Raw genomic sequence first — 22,533 nt, 5'->3', positions numbered from 1 at the left:
CCTCTCGCTGTCTCTCTGTCAAATAAATAAATAAAACCTTAAAAAAAGAAACTCAGAAAAATAAGGGATCAAAGAATATGAAAAAGTAGAATAGAGGAATAAGAATAGAATTTCCTCAACTTCTTAAAGGGACTTTATGAAAAACCCCACAGCTAACAACATACTCAACAATGAAAGACTAAAACAGCTTTTCTCCCAAGATCAAGAACAAGATAAGAAGCCCCACTTGCATCACTACTCTTCTACATTATACTGGAAATCTTAGCCAAAGTAATCAGTCAAGAAAGAAAGAAAAGGAATTTGATTTTGAAAGGAAGAAATAAAACCATATCAATTTGCAGGTAATATCTTATATATAGAAAATTCCAAGGAATCTTCAAAACAAACAAACAAACAAAAATACCTAGTGCTGATAAAGCCAGCAAAGTTGCACAGTATATCAATGCACAAAATTCATTTGTGTTTGATTTTGAATTTACAACCCAAAAGAGCAAATTAAGAAGATAATTCCATTTGCACTAGAATCCAAAAGAAGAAAATATCTATGAATCAGTTTAACCAAAGAAGTGAAAGACCTGTCCAGTGAAACTGCAAAATTTTGTTGCACTAAATGAAAAGAAATTCTGTGTTGTGGATTGGAAGACAATTGATTAAAACAGCAGTGCTACCCAAAACAATCTATAGATTCACTGCAATCTTTATCAAAACTCCAACAGCTTTTTTGGAATAATTGTGGAATATTTAAATGTCAAATTGGTTCTCATTATTAAAGATAACCTGAAACAACACAAGACTAGTTAAATAATGAAAAGTTAAATGGTCTGGTGTGTGCTAAAAGTGCTATAAGAAGTCAAGACTGGAGGGGTGCCTTGGTGGCTCAGTGGGTTAAAGCCTCTGCCTTTGGCTCAGGTCATGATCCCAGGACCCTGGGATCGAGAGCCCGCATCGGGCTCTCTGCTCAGCAGGGAGCCTGCTTCCCTCTCTCTCTGCCTGCCTCTCTGCCTACTTGTGATCTCTGTCTGTCAAATAAATAAAATCTTTAAAAAAAAAAAAAAAAGTCGAGACTGGATTGAGTAGCTCTCTGTTTTCTTCTTCAGGGTCAAGTGGTTAAAGGTACAAACAGCCAGCTGGAAAGAACCTTGTCCTTAAGGCTTTAAGAGAACTCCTACACGATTCTCTAGTCTCTGTCATACTTGTCATGTTCACCTTTGTTTTCCACCCTTTCAATGTTCTTATACGTATCAAGAATACCGTTCCTCGGGGCACCTGGGTAGCTCAGTGGGTGAAGCCTCTGCCTTCAGCTCAGGTCATGATTTCAGGGTCCTGGAATCGAGCCCCGTGTCGGTCTCTCTGCTCAGCAGGGAGCCTGCTTCCCCCACCCCCTGCCTGCCTCTCTGCTTACTTGTGATCTCTCTATCAAATGAATAAATAAAATCTTTAAAAAAAAATAAAAGAACACTGTTCCTCCACACATCAGCCTCCTGTATAGTCTTAAAGACTTCACAATATCTACCAAGGTTTATAAAGTTTATACTACACCTAAAAGAAAGAATTTTGCAATTATACAGATCAGAGTCTTCAAGTAAACTGCTCCCTCTGTACTTTAGTTTCTTCATCTGCAACACAAGACCAATAGGGTTGTTATGAGGATTATGTCAGATTATTTATGTAAAGTGCTTACAACATTACCATGCACATTATAAACTCTAATAAGAGCTAGTTAGTTTTGTAATAGAGCAAAATTGGATGCATAATTATTACTATTTTTTTAAAAGAACACAAAGTAAGGCTACCCTATTTCTTAGTTTGCCACAGTTATTCAAATTCAAAGTTGTCATAAATGGGATTTTGTATAAGGCCTTGAACCAGGCTTGTTTAAGAGGTCACGCCTCAGTTCCATGAAACGTTCTACTGTGATCTCTTTTTTAATAATAGAAAGATCTCTTTTTTAATAATAGAAACTAAGAACAGAAATCTGTTCCTTTCTTGGGTTCTTTCAGGCTAGAAATGCTAAAATAATTTAGAAGTGAAGGAATCTAGAGCTCATTTATTCAATTTGTTGCATGGACTACGAGATGGTTTAACATAATACAACACTGCAAGAGAAAAAATTTATTTTGTTTAGTGTTTAAAAAAAAAAAAGAAATTCACTGTCAATATTGCCAAAAGATAAAAAGGATTTCCATAATTTAGAGTATGACCAAAGCATAGGCCATAAGAAATGATATCTAAAATTTGAGAAAAAGCAGCTTCCAAATGAAGTGTTTAATAGATACTCTCAGTTATAATGATCAGTAAAACGAAATGCTTTGGCTTCTGACATATACAGGTGGTTCTGTAGTTGTTTAGAATGCTTTGCTTCCAGTCGGAGCTGTCTAGTTCTTTCTCTGACAGCTTGTTGCTCTGCTAGTTTTTCAATCCGTTTCCTTCGCAGCCATCTGTAGAAAGAGATATGATCAGATCTGGTGAGTATCAACGTGAATACTCTTTACATAAAGCTATTGATGTAGACTATTAAAGGAAGTTGAATTTCTTTACATTGAAATGCTGCAGTCACAAAAAAATTATTAAAGTACTAATGAAAATTTCAGGTTTATCCCATGGACTCACATAAGAAAACATAGTCACATTTGTAATCAAATACTTAAAACTAAGTTTGTCTAAAAATGAGACTGCCAACTAAAAAAAACTGAATTTTGAGTAATGGATACAATATTTTACATGTGCTATAGGCCCTATTCTTTTTTAAAATATGATTTTCTAAGCAAACAAGTATTTGATAGATTCCGACTAACATATTTTTTGCAACTAACTGTATTCCCAAACATGACTCAATTAGGTTAAGAATCCCAGCATGCAGAAATGTTGCCTTCCTCTTGTTGGTAGGAACACTACCAACAATGCTTTTTAGTGCATAAAACAGTTCTTCCTTAAAATGGAAACATAAGCCTAAGCATAAAAAAATCCAAAAAAAGTGAAGAAAGAATCCACATTCAAACAAATTTAAATTTATAAACCTTGCTTAGGTAAAATAACTCAAGTAACTGTACACACACATAAGAAAGCGCATGCAGTGCATCTGTGTATGTATCCATTGTTTTCAGAAAAGACCCGAAACAACTAAGCATGTCAGAAGAGAAGAGACTTAAGCATCATAAGCCAATGTTGTGGCCCTGAACTGGACATGATTTGAGTAGACTGACCCTAGTCACTGAGAGGTCTGTTGGGAAAGTATCATTATGGTACTAGATGAGATTATTAATAAAAATAAGCAGATTACAGAACAGTATACAATATCTCAATTTACATTTCAACACTACAATGTATAGAGAACTATGTAAAAGATATGGACTAAGGTACTGACAGTGATTTCTAGGTGAAGAAAATGTGACTTTATCCCCAGCCATTACCACAATGCACACTCACTGCTTCTCTTATAATATTTATATGTTTTTTTTTAAAGGAAGAAAGAAGTAAAGAAACAAAGAAAGAAAAAAATAGAAAAGAAAGAAAGGAACTTAAAGCAACTGGGTTGAATATTCTCTACCTCTCCCAAGGACTGCTGGCAAAATTACGAAGCCAGGTCTGTTTCCTCACAATTAGCCAGGTAACAGAAAGTCTCAACCAGGTAACTGAAAAGATCAGGTCTGCCTTAAATTACCAGTGTCTGCCCAAATCTCTCTTTCAGTTTGGTCAATACAGATCTTCCTTCTCAGCCTAACTTTCTTTATAGACGAATATTTCTTGGGAAATGAGACTCTCTATTCAGTTTTTCTGAGGAGTATGTAGGAGTAGCTGTACGCTATCTTTGGCCCATTTCTCTAAAAAATAAACAAAATAACTAACAAATAAATGGCAGGCTATCAAAGGTTATCACACTGGTAAAATATAAAATAATGTTGTTACTGAAAATATCTTGAAGAAAGAAACAATGGCATATAGATATTATGCAAATTATGGACCAAAAGAATTTTCTCACACATTTTTGAATGTGTGGATTTAAAATTGATCAGATATGTAATATCAGATTGTGGGATTTTTTTTTTTGTGGGATTTATTTTCAACCTTTATTGACTACCAAGGTCTCTGCAAAGACTGTGAGGGAGGGGAAGTTTGCCGGCCTGTGACTTACTGTTTGAAGGCCCGCTCACGGCCCTCTGTTCCTTGAAGGAAGAATAAGCATTCCTCTTGCTTTCGTAGTTCTTCTGTCTTTCTTTCTTTCAACTGCTCTTCATGCTTTTTCTTAAGCCATAATCGAAAAGCTTGCTGTGGATCTCTGTTTTCCTGCTGATTACAAAAACAAGCTTTGTTTAAATAAACCAAAATTACTTCTTGAGGCCCTGCCTATAGGACCCTACAAGGATACATGTTCCACTCATCAATTTTTCACTCCGTGCACTCCTAGTAGCCAAACAAAACAGATCACCCTTGAATCAGCAGCACTGACGGAACTCTGCCAGAAAATCCAACACTGAATTCACTGCCATTTGTCATCTTTCAAAACTTATTGAGGCAATCAATAAATGAAGAAGGTTTTTGCAGTGATTTGCAAACTTTTCAACGAGCGGCTCTTTGAAAAAATAATTTTTTACAGTGGCACAAAAAAATAAAACAGGGTTGAAGAAAGATTGGGACAGATTATATGAATTGAGTCGAGGTCTTTGTAATGATTCCTGAAGGAGTTCCCTGGGTTGCAGTCTGACAACTTATGATCCAATACTCTGTTATTCATCCTTTCTCTTAAATTCTATCCTTGTTTTTTATTTATTTATTTGAGAGAGAGAGAGGTCACAAATAGGCAGAGAGGTAGGCAGAGAGAGAGAGAGAAGAAGCAGGCTCCCCACTGAGCAGAGAGCCTGACTCGGGCCTCGATCCCAGGACTCTGAGATCATGACCCAAGCCGAAGGCAGGGGCTCAACCCACTGAGCCACCCAGGCACCCTCTACCCTTGTTTTTAACTTCTAAGAGCATCTAAAAGTTAAGATGCCAAACCCCTCTCCAAATTATAACTATTCTCATGGAAGGTGGCCATTAGGATTTGCAGCCATAAAAATTTTCTCGTAACAGCCATGATGATTTTGTCATAAGTCAAAGCTAGTGGGAGTAGCTTATTTTATGGTTCCTCAAACATCATGATGGATACTTATCTTCAGGGAATTTTCAAAAGTTAAAAGAGCTCTTATTTGGGAGAATAAAGAGAGCAAAAGGACAGATTTGGGGCTAGGGGAAAGCATGCCTCATTAGTTGGATGCCTGGCCAAAACAGAAAGGGAAGTATGCATTCATTTAATACTTTTCCGAAACAGAAACTCGATGACAGAGAGGACCATTTCCTATATCTTGCATTTTCCTTTTTTTTTTTTTTTTAAGATTTTATTTATTTGAGAGAGAGAGACAGAGACAGAGATAGCAAGTGAGAGAGAGAGAGCATGATGGGGGAGGAGCGGGAGAAGCAGGCTCCCAGTGGGGCTCGATCCCAGAACCCTGGGATCATGACCTGAGCCAAAGGCATATGCTTAACTGACTGAGCCACCCAGGTGCCCCTGTACTTTCCTTTATCTATTACTCACATTGCCAAATATGTTCCAGTTTAATTTATATAATTTAAGTAATCTACGATCTTTGATGTACAATGCTGAAGCCTGTGAAGATAACCCATTGCTGAATACCTAGAAGTCTGGGAATGGCCAGAGATGACCAAAAAGTGTTCATTCTGGAATGATAGATTGAAAGAGGCAAGGATTCAGGGGTGAACAGGGTTGCCTGGATCTCTGTTTCTTTACTGATTCAGCAGATATTTACATTTACAGAGTATCTACTACAGAGTATCTATAGGCACGTAGATTGCATCAGTGGGGGGAAAAAAACCAAGTTTCTCTCTCTCATATATTCTGTGATTGAACTGTCCAGTACAGTGACCAACAGAGTGACCACTAGCCACATGTAGCTATTTAAATGAAGTTAAAAATTCAGTACCTCAGTTACATTAGCTACATTTCATGTGCTTAAGTGCTTAAGAGCCACACTGTGGCTAGTGACTACTTCATTGGACAGTGCAGATATAGAGCATCTCCATCATCCTGGAAAGTTGTACTGGGCAGTATTATTCTAGATGGGGAGAAAGGTGGTAGGCAGACAGAAAGTGAGGGAGTATGTTATCGGATATCTGGAGATTGAGTATTTCAAGCAGTGGTCACAGTAATACGCAAAGAAGGAGTACTTAACTGGCTATCATCCCAGGACTCAGCACAGAAGGAATAGACCCCAAAAAAAGCCCATCTCCCATTCTTTCCCTAGAAGAGGCCCTTCTGCATACTTGAAAAACTACTGCTTGAGGGTCAGGCTTCTAATTTAGAGTGCATCTAAAGGCTTCATCTTCCCCAAGGACCAAGAAAGGTGTTGACCCTCTGCTGCTGTCTCCCTGTCACCTGCTCCAAGTAGCCAGGATCTCCTATGAAGGACATTTACAAACATCGGTTGCACCCAAACTTACACGGCCGCACCTAAGGAACAAGTTCCTAAGTCACCTGGTTCCAACAGCCACTGGAACCTCCATTCGCGAGTCCCACAAGATGGTAGCAATCAAATGAGATCTTCACGGGCACAGAAATACCCACCTGCATATCTACATCTGGACCCAGGGCAGACAGAACAGGAAAAAAAAAACCCATCTCCCAGTTTCTTGTTGGAAGGGGCTTAACCACATACCTTCCCAGCTGTGCCAGAGGGTCTGACTTCCATATAGCCTGCAAAAATACACTCATCACAAAGATGTCCAGCAGAATTGAGAAGAAATAAGAGCTTTTCAGATAAACAAAAGCCAAAAGTATTATCACCACTCAACTGGCCTTATGAGAAATATTGTAATGATAGAAAAGGATGCTAAATTAGTAGCAAAAAGTATACGAAAGTATAAAACTCACTGGCAAAAATAAATACAAAGTTAGTATCAGAACACCTGAATGTAATGGTGGTAGGTAGATCACTCATAACTCTGGCATGAAGGTCACAACTACAACAGACTGTTACAAGTTCAAGGTCTCATTGCAATCAGAAAGAAAACACTTGCAGTAGATACACCAAAGGTAAAGAGCAAGAATCGAAGCGTAACTACAGAAAACCATCACAAAGGGGAAAAATGAGAGTGGAATGAGGGGACAAAGTAACTACAAAACAACAAGACAACATTTAACAAAGTATTTCCACACCGATCAATGACTACTGTAACGCAAATGGCCTAGAGCTGAATGGATAGAAAGCAAGTCCCAATTACATGCTGCCCAAAGAGACTAAATTCCACTCTGGCACACTCAGAAACTGAAATCAAAGAGGTGGAAAAAGATATTCCATATAAATGGAAGCTAAAAAAGAACAGGGGTAACTATGCTTATATCAGACAAAATAAACTTAAATTAAGCCAAAACAGAAACTTGTACAGTATTGCCATAAAAAACAGATGCATAGATTAATGGAATAGGGGAGCTCAGAAATAACCTCATGTGTACATGGTAAAATAATTTTTAATAACGTTACCCAAAAAAGGGGAAAAGGATAGTCTCTTCAATTAATGGATCTGGGAAAACTGGATTACCACATGCAAAAGAATGAAAATGGCCCTCTACCACACACGCTACAAAAAAAAACAATTCAAAATAGATTAAAGACTTGAGTGTAACCTGAATGACTCCTAAAAGGAAACATTAGAATAAACTCTTTGATATTGTTCTTAGAAATAATTTTTTTGGATTTGCTAGCAAAAGCAACATAAACAAAAATAAGTAAAAGACAAATGAAAGGTTCTGCTTAGCAAAGGAAACTTTCAACGAGATGAAAAGACAACCTATGGAATGGGAGAAAATATGTGTAAACCACATATCCAATAAGGCAACATGAAAAGATCATCAGTATCACTAATTATCAAGGAAATGCAAATCAAAATGACCATGAGCTACTGTTAAGATAGGTATTATCAAAAAAGAGAGAGGAAGGAAGGAAAGAAGGTAGGCAGGCAGGGAGGGAGGAGAGCAGGAAAAAGGAGAAGGGATGGAGGGAAGGAAGGAAGCTGAACTCCTAGAAAGAGACAGTAAGAGTAGTGGTTACCAGGGCCTGAGGGGTGGGAGAAAGAGGGAGAGGTTGGTAAAAAGGGTACAAACTTGCTGTTTTAAGATAAAAAATGTCTGAGGATCTAATGTTTAACATGGTGACTATAGATGATAATACCGTATTATATAATTGAAATTTGCCAAGAGAGTAGAACTTAATCTTTCTACCAAAAGAAAAAAAGGAGTTGGGCGCCTGGGTGGCTCAGTGGGTTAAGCCGCTGCCTTCGGCTCAGGTCATGAGCCCGCATCGGGCTCTCTGCTCAGCAGGGAGCCTGCTTCCTCCTCTCTCTCTCTGCCTGCCTCTCTGCCTACTTGGGATCTCTGTCAAATAAATAAATAAATCTTTAAAAAAAAAAAAAGGAGTAAATATGTGAGGTGATGGACATGTTAATCAATTTAATGGGGAGAATCCTTTCACTATGTGTATGTGTATCAAATTACCATGTTGTACACGTCAAATATCTTACAATTTTTCAATTACACCTCAATAAAGCTAAAAAAGAAAAAAACTTAGATCACACATACAAAAATGTAAACTTAAACAAAACAACCTAAATTCTATGAATGGGCTTAACAGTAAACAGGATGCAGCAGAAAAAAGTATCAATGCCCAAAGGCAGATCAACAGAAATTATGCAAACTGAACAAAGAAAATTAATTTTAACTATTTAATTTTAATTTTAACAAAACCTTAATAACATGTGAAATAATAGCAAGTCTTCTGATGTATGTGAAATTGGGCTTCCAGAATAAAAAGAGCAAGAAAATGGAGCAAAAAAAAAAAAAAGGAAAATTGTAAAAATAATGGCAAAAATTTCCCAAATTTGGTACAAACATCAACCTACAGATCTGAAAAGATCAGGAAAGCCCAAGTTAGGCGAATTCGAAGAAAAGCATATGATATATTATTCATATAACAGATCATTGAAATCCAAAGACAGAAAAACTTTATAGCAGCCACAGAAAAAAAGGATGTTATGTACAAGAAAGCAATAATAAGAATTATGGCTGACTTTTTTTTTTTTTTTAAGATTTTACCCATTTATTTGACAGACAGAGATCACAAGTAGGCAGAGAGGCAGGCAGAGAGAGAAAGGAAGGAAAGCAGGCTTACCGCTGAGCAGAGAGCCTGATGTGGGTCTCAATCCCAGGACCCTGGGATCATGACTAGAGCTGAAGGCAGAGGCCTTAACCCACTGAGCCACCCAGGCACCGCTATAGCTGACTTTCTAACCAGGAATGATGGGTGTCAGAAAATCACTGACACTAAAACACCATCTTTAAACTGCTGAAAGAAAAAAAAAAATGTCAGCTCCAAATTCCATATCCACTAAAAATAAATCCTTCAAAAAATATACTTCTGAGGGCACCTGGGTGGCACCTGGGATCAAGGCCCCGCATCATCATCATCATCGGGATTTCTGCTCAGCTGGGAGCCTGCTTCCACCTCTCTCTCTGCCTGCTTGTGATCTCTGTCAAATAAATGAATAAAATCTTTAGATCTTATTGCAGGGCTCAATCTGAGGACCCTGGGATCATGACCTGAGCCGAAAGCAGAGGCTTCACCCACTGAGCCACCCAGGTGCCCGTGAATGAAATCTTAAAAAAAAAAAAAAAAAAAATATATATATATATATATATGCACACACACACACACACACATACACACACATATACATATATACTTCTGATACATTCAGGGGATAAATATTATAATCCCTAGAGCAGTGATTTAAAAAATAATTCAATGAGGCATAGATTTTAAATAAGAAAATAAAAGGAAATATTTTTTAAATACTTGATTAATCCATAAGAAGGCAGAAAAAGTTGAGTAATGGAAGTAAAAGGAAATGGAACAAATATAAAATCAAGTGGTAAACTTAAAACCTACCATATCAATAATCACAATTAAATACAGATTCTGGATTGGGAAGATACAACTATGTGCGAACAGTAAGTCTTCAGAGATGGATAAACAAGTTATAAAAAAGATACGAGGATGCAGATGTTAGTATAAGAAAGCTGGTACGGCTTGAATAACATCAAACAAAGTAGACTTCAGGATAATGTGAAAATGTCATTCACCAGTGAGACAGAGAGCCCTAAATGTATATACATAATATTTTAAAATATTAAAGATGAAGCCAGGGGCGCCTGGGTGGCTCAGTGGGTTCAGCCGGTGCCTTCAGCTCAGGTCATGATATCGGGGTCCTGGGATCGAGCCCCGCATCGGGCTCTCTGCTCAGCAGGGGGCCTGCTTCCTCCTCTCTCTCTCTCTCTCTCTGTCTGCCTGTCTGCCTACTGTGATCTGTCAAATAAATAAATAAAATCTTAAAAATAAATAAATAAATAAAAATAAAACAGATGAAGCAAAAAAAAAAAAAAAAAAAAAAAGACCCATACCTGGTGATAGTTAGAAGGTTTTAACCCCAATTTCCCAGTAATTCATAGACCATATAGGGGCAAACAGCAAGGACACAAGATTTAAGCTGCTGTATCAAGCGACTCTACCACACCGACATTAAGAAAACACCAAATCGAAAGCGGAATACAAAGCGTATGGCGGTGTCCGTGTAGAGCGGAGCTAGATAAACGGACAAACATGCAAACACGTGTGCTCATGTCGGTGTGTACACTAGCGCGCGGGCGTGTCCACGCACACACGTACACACACGTGCGCACGCACACACACGCGCACACACGCGCACAGCGGAGCCGCCTCACCGACCGGGAGAAGCAGAGCTCGCGACGAAGATGAAAGACATTTCTAACTGTCCCCTAAAATGGCAGTAAAAGCTCAACCACCTACGAAGCGGTGGTAATGCCGCGTACAGGGAGTCGTTCCGGGCTGCGTCGGTTCCGAAGACCCGCCCCCGAACCGGACACTGGCAGGACCGGACGCAGCACGTCCCACAGAGCAGCCGGCGAAGCACCTCCTGCGACGCGCCCAGGAGCCCCCAGCTGCCCGATCCCACGCTGCTCGGCTTCCGCGGTACACAAGAGTCACAAAGTTCCTCAGAAGACGATTTTTTATGTAATTTCTCATTGAGGTTGATTTTTGAGACAGACTTCAAATAAAGCAAAAATAGGAAATAAAAACTCCAAGGGGACACGTGGAACCATCTAACCACCTTCTGACCCGGACGTGTTTGGGACAGACTCCGCGGGTGCGGCCCGCGTCTCACACAACACAAGTCCCAGTGTTGGCTCTAGTCCCCGAACAGACGACGACACGGCACCGCACCGCACCGCACCGCACCGAGGCGCCCGTGTTTCACCAGGGCCCGACGAAGTGCTGCGCGGGCCGGACGCCCGAGGCCCGCAGCCGCAGCCACCCCGGGAACCTCTGCGGCGCTCCCGGCCGAGCTCCTCGCGTCCCGGGGACACACGCTCTGCCCACGCGACAGCAGTGCTGCCCGCTGCCCCCCGCAAGCCTCCCTCAAAACCCTTCTGACTCACTCCTTGTCATTCCCCTTCCAGGACACAAAAGCTCCCGAACACCCCTTCTCCCAGGCGCTCTGGCTTGAGCCGCTTCTTACCCAAACCCCGGCTCTTCCCCGCACCGCGCCTGTCCTCGCCCCAACCGGCTCCGAGCTGGCCGCACCGCGCACGCGCACGCGCACGCGCAGGAGGGGAGCCCCGCGCAGTCTCCACCCCCACCCCCACCCCCACCCCCCGGCGCTGCTCCAGCCTCGCGCAGTCGACACCCGGGCGACCGGGCCTCGCGACTGCAGCGACCTGTGGTGGGCGGCTCAGTGCCCCTCCACCCTCGTCCCAAGCAATAGAACTACACGGAGAAGCCCGCAGATCCTTATTTTCTGCTCGTCTGGGCCGCTCTCCACGGCCCCCGCCACATCCCACAAAGCACGTGTCCTCCACGTCCCTAATCCCCGCGTTCTCCACACGAGGCGGCAAACACGTCTCTCCGGTCAGTTCACGTCTTCGCCCGGGACCCGCCTCCGACTGCACGTGAAGACCCGACGGGGCCATCGCGCGCACCATCCCCCGCCGGCCCGTGAGCGCCGCCACCGCCCGCCAAGGGCCGGGGAGAGAACCCGCGGTGTCCTCCTCGGGCCTCACACGCCTGAGCCGCGGGGAGCCCTCCCAGCCCGACGGCAGGACGCGCCTGAACCCGCTCCGGTCCCGGCCTCCCGCTCCGCGCCTGTCGCAGACTCAGCCGGTCACGGGCGCCGACACCTCACGCACGACCCTGCCTGCCTTCCGGCCGCTCTCCCCGCGCGCACTCGCCGCCGTCCACCCGCTCTGCCGCGGCAGCGTCCCTGGCGCCTCACTGCTGGCTCGGGACGGCCGTGGCGGCACCCGCGGGAGCTCCCGGTTCCCGCGTGCCCCACGGCAGCGTCGCGGCGCCGCCCCGGGCCCGCTCCCACCTCCCCGGGCAGCCTCCGTCTCGGTCTCCGGCGTCCTATGGCTTCTCCCGACCTGAAACGAGCTCCCCTCGGTCCTGCCCACGCTTCCCTCCGTTCACCAGCCGAGAACAAGCTTCCCGGAGTGACCCGGACGCCCGCTGTCCCCGCCGCGTTCGGCTCGGCGCGCCCGTCCCGGCCCCATCACCAAGTTCTCTTCCGCGCGTTCCCTCCGGCCCGCACCGGCCGGGCCCCCGCAACGCGGCGCCGCGCGGCTCGCTCCGTCCGTCCGCGCACGAGCACCTGCCGCGGAGCCCGCGACGCCCCGGAGCCCGCGACGCCCCGGAGCCCGCGACGCCCCGGAGCCCGCGACGCCCCGGAGCCCGCGACGCCCCGGAGCCCGCGACGCCCCGGAGCCCGCGACGCCCCGGAGCCCGCCACGCCCCGGAGCCCGCGACGCCCCGGAGCCCGCCACGCCCCGGAGCCCGCCACGCCCCGGAGCCCGCCACGCCCGGGACCGACTCCTAACCCGGCGCTTCCTTGGTTCTAACGACGTTTCTCCCGCAGACGCAGTCATTTGAGAACCTTCTATCCAGAGCCTCCGCCCGGTTTTCTGTCAGAAAATTCCAAAAGTTTCGCTTAATAATAAACTAAGAGTAACAGTAACGATTCGGACACCTTTAAAACATCCTCACCAGCTTTCAGTGGAAATTGCATTAAATATAAATTTAGAGGGACTCAAGTCTTCGGAGTATTTCGTCAATCCATGCAGGAGTATCGTATTTGTTTCCATTTGCCAAAGGACTCCTGTATTTATAATAGTTACCTCACCCACCCAGAAATATCATGTTTGTCTTCATTTACCAAAGTCATCTTGTTTGTCCTTTGCAAAGCGGTACTGTACTCTCCACAGAGATCAGACATATTCTTGTTCAGCTCCAAGTATTTTACATATTCCTGTATTCCTTCTCTTTTTATATTTCTCTACGAGTTTTTGCTATAGGAGGACTATAAATTTCTCATGTTTATAACGTAAATATGCACTCTGGGAATCCTGATACCTCGCTTTTCGCCTTAGTGAGCTGGCGAGAACTCTCAGAACGAAGCTATTTAACACGGAGTGGAGACTTACTTGTTCCTAACTTCAATAGGTTTACCTACTAAAATACCTACAGTATTTCCCAAGATACTACTTATGCTGTTTTAATATTTTATTAGGAATTTTTAAAATGAATTGTACTAAGAAGAAATACCATTCTCTTTTAAGATAACCATATATTCTTTTTATCTACCTATTGATGTGATGGATTTTATTAATGGGTTATTACTTATCCGTAATTTCCTTCCTAAAATAAGCCCTACTTGGTTATAGTATATTGTTATCTGACAACAGTTGCAAATTTCTCAACGTTTTCTCTCTTAGTTTATGGCTTTTGTGTCTTGCCTCAAAAAGTATCACCCATCCCAAGATTTTAAAAGCTAAAGACTTCTATAAATGGCATCGTAGGCAACATAAAAAATATACTGTCCGTGTAGGAAAATGTATTTATGACATATATAACAAAGGATTGTAATCTCTAATATACAATGCAAGAAGAAAAATAAAACCAAGAAAAAAGAAAAGGCTACAACAGGAAATTCGCAGAATATTCACATGTCCACATAAACTCATGTGTATTACTAATCCGAAGAACAATTAAGATAAACCTTGTACAGTGTTAGTCGGGATGTGGTAAATATCCACTCTTACTTACTGTTGAAGGGACTGGAAATTGGCACACCTTTTGGGAGGTTAATTTTTGCACATTTAACCAAAAATTTCACCTGAACGTCCAGCAAGTCATCAACTCCACTCTTAAGACACTCTCCTGCAGAACCAACGTGTTCACTACAGCACTGTTAATGAGCAGAACAATACCAGAACTGCACTAAATATCCACAGTTGAGGATTTAATGAATTAAGGTATCTCTGAACAGATTACTATGCAGCTATTTGGGTCTTTTTTTAAAAAGATTTTATTTCTTTATGTATTTATTGAGAGCGAGCGAGCATGTAAGGGGGGGAGCAGAGGGAGAGGGAGAGAGAGAATCTCAATCCCACTACCCGCTCACGACCCTGAGATCATGACCGTGAGCCCATGTTCAAAATCAGGAGTCAGACACTTAATCGATGGAGCCACCCAGGCACCTCATACTTTGCAGCTAGTTGAAAAGAAATATCTAAATGTAATGATGTAGAAATATATCTATGATGAATTAAGTGGGGAAAAAAGCAAAGCACATAATAGATTTTTGACATGTGAAATTATAAATATAAATAAGACTTGGAAGACTTGCACCACACTGCAAAAAGTGGTTGTCACTGGGAGATGATCCTGGATAGGGCATAAGATTAAATTTTGTTTTTTCTTTATATGCTTTTTAGAAAAGATGGTAGGGATATGGATTATTTTTTTTGTTTTCTCCTTGGTTTTCTGTCTCACAATTTTAAAAATTAAATAATTGTGCATCTTTGCTAGCTTTTTATTTTTTTAAGATTTTATTTATTTGACAAAGAGACAGAGAGAGAGGGAACACAAGCAGCCGGAGAGGGAGAGGGAGAAGCAGACTCCCCGCTGAGCAGGGAGCTGGATCCCAGGAACTCTGGGATCATGACCTGAGCTAAAGGCAGCCGCTTAGTGACTGAGCCACAGGCACCTCTCTTTGTTAGTTTTCATGTAAGATTAGCATATATCTATGCTTTTTAAAAAGAATTTTTTTAGTATAGCTGACCTACAGTGTTACATTAGTTTCAGGTGTAGAACTGTGATTCACCATCTCTGAGCTCCCCATGAGTGTAGCCACCATCTATCTCTGTACAACACTGCTGTAATACCACCGACTATATTCCCTGCCCTGTGCCTTCTATTCCCATGATTTATTCATTCCGTAACAGGAAGCCTGCACCTCCCACTCCCCTTCACTGATTTTACCCAACCCTCTACTCTCCCACCCTTCTGGCAACCATCACTTCGTCCTCTGTATTTATAGATGTAATTTTCTTTTTTGTTTATTCATTTGTTTTGTTTTTTCAGATTTTATGTATGACTGAAACCATACGGTATCTCTCTTTTCTCCATCTGTCTATATGTCTGTTCTTAAGTAAGACCATTCTGTAGGGTTTGTGGGTGTGTGCGTGTGTGTGTGTGTGTTATCTTTATCTTATTTTGAGTATCAAAGTTATACTATCCTGAAAAACATATTGATAGTTTTCCATTTTCTGTGCTATAAAAGTGTGAATAAAATAGTAATCATTTGACTTTCACAAGACTTCTGAGAATTTAATTGTAAAGTCATCTCTATGGTATATCTTTTGCAAGAGTTGTTCTTGGACCACTTTTTCTACTTTTTCTGTAGGTTCCTATTCTGATATTCACATTCCCTTCTGTAAATAAATTCAACTTTCATATCTGTATACTTATTTTTCATAGAGAAGTTTCACTTACTCTACTATTCATGTTTTCGATTTGTTTTGCTCGCTGAATTCTCCTCATTTCTAGGACCTGCTCTCTTTTCTTTTGCAACCATGCTTTAAATACCATGTCATTCTCTTTTTTCTTTTCTTTTTCTTCTTCTATTTTTCGTTGTTCTTCCTGGTGGAAAGAATATCAAAAGACATTCATGAAAGGTGAATAAAATTATATATGAGTTATCAGAATAAAAAGATATATTTTGAGATCTGAAATTAGCATTCTCTGCTCCTAAAACTTTCCATCTAAAAATTGGGCTTCCCTAAAAAAAAATAGGGGGGACTCTAATTTGCTTAGGAATAAAATGAAGATGGCACCGGATAAGTTAAACTGTAGGGGTAAATTCTACAACTACATAGAGGTACAATGCATGCATGCTGTTGAGGAACTCCTTGAATCTCACCTTCACTTCCTAATTTACTTTTGGAATTAAACCCCTTCAATTGCAGTCATGCAAAAGGAAAAAAAAAAAGCCACCACACTCTAGAAGTACCATATGCTTCCATAAATGTTTGAAATGTTTTTTGTTATTGTTAAATTTGTTAATTGTGATAAATGGCACTGTGGTTATGAAAGAAAATGCTACAATCATTTAGAAATATATATAAAAATGTAGAAGTGAGCAAGGATGTACTGCCTAGGGCTTACTTTAAAAATACATCAGCCAAGAAGCAGAGGGGATGGAGCATATATGCCAAAATCTCAATGACTTTTAAATCTGGGTGATGGGGACATAAGGATTAACTGTACCTTTATATGTGTTTGAATTTTTTAATTATAATGTTTTAAGGTATTTTTCAACTGGTGTATATTTACAAAATAACTTTTTTGGTATCAGAAAAATATTTAGATAGTTAACTACAGAATAAAATGAATTTTTATATGAATTATTCAACTAATGTTATAAAAGGGAGTTTCTTGAAGAGAGGTACATAAATCAGTTATATAGAGCTATAAAATAGTTACTAGAAGCAAAGCAGCATGCCATAGTGGAAATCGTACTAAATTAAAAGTGAGGAGATCTGAGATACAATCATACTACCATCATATTAAGTCAACTTGGGCAAACCACCTACCTCAGGATTCTCATCTACGAAATGGAGTGATATTAATGAGCTCTTAAGTACTTTTCAATACCAAAATTTTATCACTTAAATAACTGAATTATACATAAATCCAATTATCTTCAAATGATGGAATTCAGAGTTCTTGCCTCACATTTTTGACAACATAGCAAGTCTTTCTAATGCCTTCTAACTGAACAAGATGTAAGAAAGAATAGAAAAATTCTACCCAATTAACAGCATAGAATGTCTTTTAAAATACCTATATACTCTGATGATCATCTCCTTTTCTAAAAAAAATGTATATACATATATGAATAAAAATGAGGATTTCTATTTTAAAAACCTATATGCTATTTCCTAAGCCCTAAAAAAACTTATATAAAATGTGAATTTATCAAAGTTAAATTTTACATTTATTTGTACATTTCTTTTTATAAAAAGGACCTTGGATACTGTGAAAAGTGAAATAAAATCAATTCACTTAAGTCAAGGCATTTTAAAATGGAGCCAGTGGCCTTTAGGATGTGGGCCTTATTTCAAGTCCCCACTTGGTATAATCACCAACTTTTGAGCAAAGCCAAACTACCAACATAATAAGGATTCTACCAGTACTTACAATGTGCTACAGTAACAGACTGTTTTTTAGTGACAGCCTTAGCAACTAATTATGTGTAGCCAAGATTAGTTTTCTGCTGTCAACACCAAACAAAATTCTTTGTAAATAATGTATACAAGCATTCCTTTTTGCCTTTAAAACTCTTGACTTTTTGTTCCCTAGTGGATACAAATTGAGTTAGTGTGCTCCCCAAGATGCACCAAATCATTGCTCCCCAAATGGCATTTCTGAGAACTCAAATGAATGCATTTGCTTTATTTCAGTTCAACCTCTTTTCTCATCGACAGTACTTTGTATAAATATAGACAGTATGGTATGATGATTATATTTCTGAGAAACATTAAACGTATCACACAGAATTATCAGCCAAAGTGTAGACAATGCAGTTGCCAACAGGAACAATGAAACGATGCACTTAGAATGCGTAGAGGATAGCAGTCCAACCCAGCAAATATTTTGTTGGGCATAAACAAGGAAAGCCGTCCCCTGAAACCAACTAAGAAATATTTAAAAGCCTTAGCATTTACACACAGTCTTGAGCGAGTATATAAATAAAAACGATGCCTTGAACAAGTACATAAGCAAAGGGAAATTCAGTTCTGAGAATCCTGATAGGAGAAAATGCATCCCAGCACCAAGAGTAAGAGTACACCCAGCAGAGAGAATCAAAATAAAACTATTTATGAGTCCTGGCAGTTAAAGATTACTTAGTTCATTAGTGAAAAGACACTGAAATTATATACAGCCTCTCAGATAACATCTATAGAAATATGCAAATACACTCATACATGTATGTGGGTATATAGCAACCTTATATAGTTCAGTCATTCTCAAATATTAGTTTGAATTATCACAAGTTCTGCATTAACAGACCCCTTGAAGAATTGTTATATGCCTCAAGCAGGTAAACTGAATCTGCCTGTTATAGTCCAAATAGTAGTGACCAAGTAAGTTAACTTTCAGTGTACATTCTTCAGATTCCTGCCTGAGTGTTCTGTAGCCTACATACTCCTACTAACTTTGTTTTTCACCTTTTTCTGGTAATATGGATTCCTTATTTACATGCCAGATATTTCCCTGATAATCCCTAAATAATTCCTACACCATTTCTTAATAGATGCCAAGAAAACAGATTTTGACTCCAACTTTCCTATAAACAGGTTGAGTGATTTTGGTGAAGTTAATTAAACTTCTAAACTATAGTTGTCTTATCTGTAAAAGGACCTTTAAGGATTCTTCTAATTGTAAAATTCTATTTACCTGTGATTCTACTAAGGTTTGGCATTTACAGTCATTTTGTGGTTCAGCTTAATATCATTAGTTATCCAGTAAAACAGGGAATTGGGGCACTGATTTAAGTAATTTAGAGAAAATTTACTAACATATTTAGTACCTGGAATTTTCATTAATAAAATGGAATTTCATTTAAGAGCTACAAAAAAAGATTCAAAATGAAGTATGCATTGCTAAGAAAGTCACTCAAAATACAATTGAAAGGACACTGAAGTAGGAAAAGGCAGGTCTCCTGGTTCAATGCTCAGAACAAAGGGAACTTTTGATTCTTGTCAATTGCATCCCAAACTCCTTCCTTCTACTTTGGACTGAAATAGAGATAATATAACTACCTAGTAGCTAAACAGCCAACTGTGTATTAAACTGCCAGTTTACACTATCTTTCAGAACAAATTTTCGTGACGTTCAGTCTTTATGAGCCTGTACTCCCTGCTGACAAGTCAAAGCACTTTTCATTTTCATTGGCTCTGTTTCCGGGGTTGCGATCCCCAACACTCAATAAGTGCTCTGTTTGTCTCACAGCCTCTTCTTGACCAACATTACTTGGCATAGTTGGTAGGATCCATAGTGCCTGAACTCTGTCTCTGATGCTGCCATAGATTTGAGGAAGGTACCAAGAGTCCCTTGCAGTCTGACGTAGCCTTGGTGGCTTCAACTCACAATCATAAATCCTCTTGGTCCTGAACCCGCACGTGGTCAAGGCTCAGGCCTTTACTTGGGTGTCCCCCGTTGCTAGCTTCCATCCTCACTCATTTTTGCAGGGAGGATCTATCTTCACTCATTTCGACTGGAATATTTGAGTTTCAGGTTCTTGGTAAGTACTCAATTATGGGAAATCCTCCTGCGAAGGAGTTTCTAATAATTAGCCCCCTGCTGTAACCTTATGTTAAGGAATATGGCCCTTCTTGCTGTGAACTTTTGCCCCATTGGATCAAATTACCCAGAATAACTTAAAATTTCATTGGCCAAAATGGGCACTTTGGATATCCTAAAATTAGTTTACTTGCATGCACAACTGGAAAAGGGTTACAAAGGCAATCAAATGGGATGCCTACTTCAGTTGGTACCTAGGAGTTTTTAAACATATTCAAGATTCTAAAAATCTTCTCTTTACAAAATGCCATTCCTCAATTGACTCAAGCAAACAAACAAGTTTACAAAGACCCACCCTCTGTCTCAGGCACATTGTGTTCCCTTCCTCCTCCTCCTCTGTCTCTGGGCTTTGCAACAGCCATCCTGCACCAAGGTCCTGCCTTTGGAGCCATCTTCCTTTCCCTCTGCACCATCTTCATTTCCTCTGTACCCTCCTCCCCTTCCTCATTCCAGTCTTCGTGCCAGGATTCTGGGGACAGCTCTGAAACAATCTTCACGGCACACAAATAAAGATCCTCAGTAAAAAACTCTGGTCATCATAGCAGTTAACCTAGTCCATCTGCAGGAACACCATTAAGATTCAACAATTCTTTTGAGTTTTGTACCTGAATCATGGCATGAATTTTAAGATGACACTATAAGGTTTCTGTCTCTCTCTATCCATATGTCACATGCATCTACACATGCACGTTACAGTGATATACTTTCTCCCTCTGACAGCATTGCCAAGTTACTTTATAAAAGAGCTCCATTTAATTGGCCTTTTAAAGACAATGAAGTGCTTACAAAAATGAAGTATTCCAAAAATTCCAAGAAATACAAAAAACACTAATCCAAATATTTTTCAAGTTCACATGATCTGAAATAGTCTCGATAAATAAATGCTAGTTTAATAGAGAACAAACTGATGGCTGGGTGAGGGGGGGAAGGGGGTGTGTGGATTAAACAGGTGAAGGAACTAAGGACTGCACTTGTGAGAAGCACAGGCTGTTGCATGAAAGTGTTGAATCACTGTATTGGACACCTGAAACTAATATTATATGGTAGGTTAACTAAATGGAATTCAAATAAAAGCCTTAGTAAGGGCGCCGGGTGGTGTAGTCACTTAAGCATTGGGCTCTTGGTTTCAGCTCAGGTCATGATCTCCAGGTCTGGGACGGACCCCCACCGTGGGCTCTGCGTTCACTGCAGGGTCTGCTTGAGGATTCTCTCTCTACCTCTCCCTCTGCCCCTCCCCCATTCTCACTCTCTCTCTCTCTCTCAAATAAATAAATCTTTAAAAAAAAAAACAGCTTTATAAAAAGGGGAACATGGGTGGCTCAGTCAGTCGAGGATCCAACCCCTGATTTTGGCTCAGGTCATGATCTCAGGGTCATGAGATTTCAAGCCCAAGTGTGGAGCCTGCTTAAAATTCTCTCTCAAACTCCCTCTCCCCATGCCCCTCCCTCTGCACACGTGTGCACTCTTTCTCCCTCTTAAAGCAAAAAATTAAGTAAAAGAATTTAAAATAAAAATAAATGTTAGTTTAAGCTTGCTAATTTAATAAAAACAAGAATGTCTTCAGAGTTATGAGCATTAGATATAATGGAGATACACAATTTTTTTCTACCTGGGTTTACTTAATCATAACATCTCAGGCTATTCTTTCAAAACCTATCAATAAAAGAAATAATTTAAGATGATGATTAGCAATTTAATATTCTAATTCAAGTATAACAGCTAAATGAAAGCAATTTAAATAAATTTAAATGAGATTATGTTAAACCAGATAACAGATATTCACTGCCCATTTAGATCATTTCCAAATAATACAACATATTGAGATATTGATTGCTAAACCTAAGTTTATTTAGTTTTGGCTTTTAAATTTTTTACAGAGAGACCAAAATTTGTAATATTTAGGCCTATTTAATAAACTTTTGCCAAAAAAAATTAAAATAACTATGAGGGGGGAATACATTTCTAGAAATTATGAAATGATGAAACATTTATAAATTTTCCAGTCCACAATTGTTTATTTCTTAGGTTTTACTAGGAATTAAGAATTCTAAGGGTTGGGGCACCTGGGTGGCTCAAGCATTGTCTGCCTTCAGCTCAAGTCATGATCCCAAAATCCTGGGATCAAGCCCCGAAGCCAGCTCCCTGCTCAGTGGGAAGCCTGCTTCTCCCTTTCCCACTCCCCCTGCTTGTGTTCCCTCGCTCACTGTGTCTCTCTGTGTCAAATAAATAAATAAAATCTTAAAAAAAAAAAAAAGAATTCTAAGGGTTAAAAATTCTAATTAGTATTTATGAAAATAAAATTACTAAAATTCAACAAGGAAGAAAATGACTGTGAAAAGCAGCCAAGGAAAGTAGGGTGTGTGTTTTTAGTAAAAGAAGGTATGGGAAATGGAAATGCATTTTGTTGAGGGAAATGAAAGTGATTTTGTCCTAAAGCTAGTTATTTCAGAAAGAGAAAGACAACAGACAAACTAAATAGGCACAGAGGTTTATAGGAAAGAAATCTTGGAAAAGGAATTTTATGTGTGATCAAGCTGGCTAAGACTAAAATCAATTTATTTAAAGTTCCATTTCAAAATGAAAGAAATATGAGGGGCACCTGGGTGGCTCAGTGGGTTAAGCCTCTGCCTTAAGCTCAGATCGTGATCTCAGGGTCCTGGGATTGAGTCCCGCATCGGGCTCTCTGCTCGGTGGGGAACCTGCTTCCCCC

General features: G+C 40.3%; 1 protein-coding gene across 11 annotated transcripts in view; it reads right to left on the bottom strand.

Annotated features, from left to right (window-relative positions):
- Positions 1–2,097: 2,097 nt before the first annotated feature.
- The window catches only part of CCDC181 (coiled-coil domain containing 181), a 35,429-nt gene continuing 14,993 nt past the window's right edge, over positions 2,098–22,533 (bottom strand). For 4 of the 11 annotated variants that reach the window (XM_045087752.1, XM_045087751.1, XM_045087753.1 and 1 more), the window contains exons 4-7: positions 15,951–16,097; positions 12,995–13,078; positions 4,133–4,287; positions 2,098–2,438 (exon numbers count right to left, since the gene is read on the bottom strand). In XM_045087752.1, the coding sequence (XP_044943687.1) occupies positions 2,279–2,438; positions 4,133–4,287; positions 12,995–13,078; positions 15,951–16,097 (546 nt within the window). In that variant the 3' untranslated portion in view covers positions 2,098–2,278. Of the gene's footprint in view, positions 2,439–4,132; positions 4,288–12,994; positions 13,079–14,289; positions 14,362–15,950; positions 16,098–20,118; positions 20,315–22,533 lie in introns of those variants that run through there. The other 7 variants (XM_013058370.2, XM_045087750.1, XM_004756657.3 and 4 more) reach the window with 7 other exon arrangements.

The sequence above is a fragment of the Mustela putorius genome, unplaced genomic scaffold (genome assembly GCF_011764305.1).
Source record: "Mustela putorius furo isolate JIRA1106 unplaced genomic scaffold, ASM1176430v1.1 tig00001451_pilon_pilon_pilon, whole genome shotgun sequence".
NCBI classification, from domain to species: Eukaryota; Metazoa; Chordata; class Mammalia; order Carnivora; family Mustelidae; genus Mustela; species Mustela putorius.
Note: the sequence above shows the minus strand (reverse complement) of the source record. Positions and strands in the feature narration are given on the sequence as shown.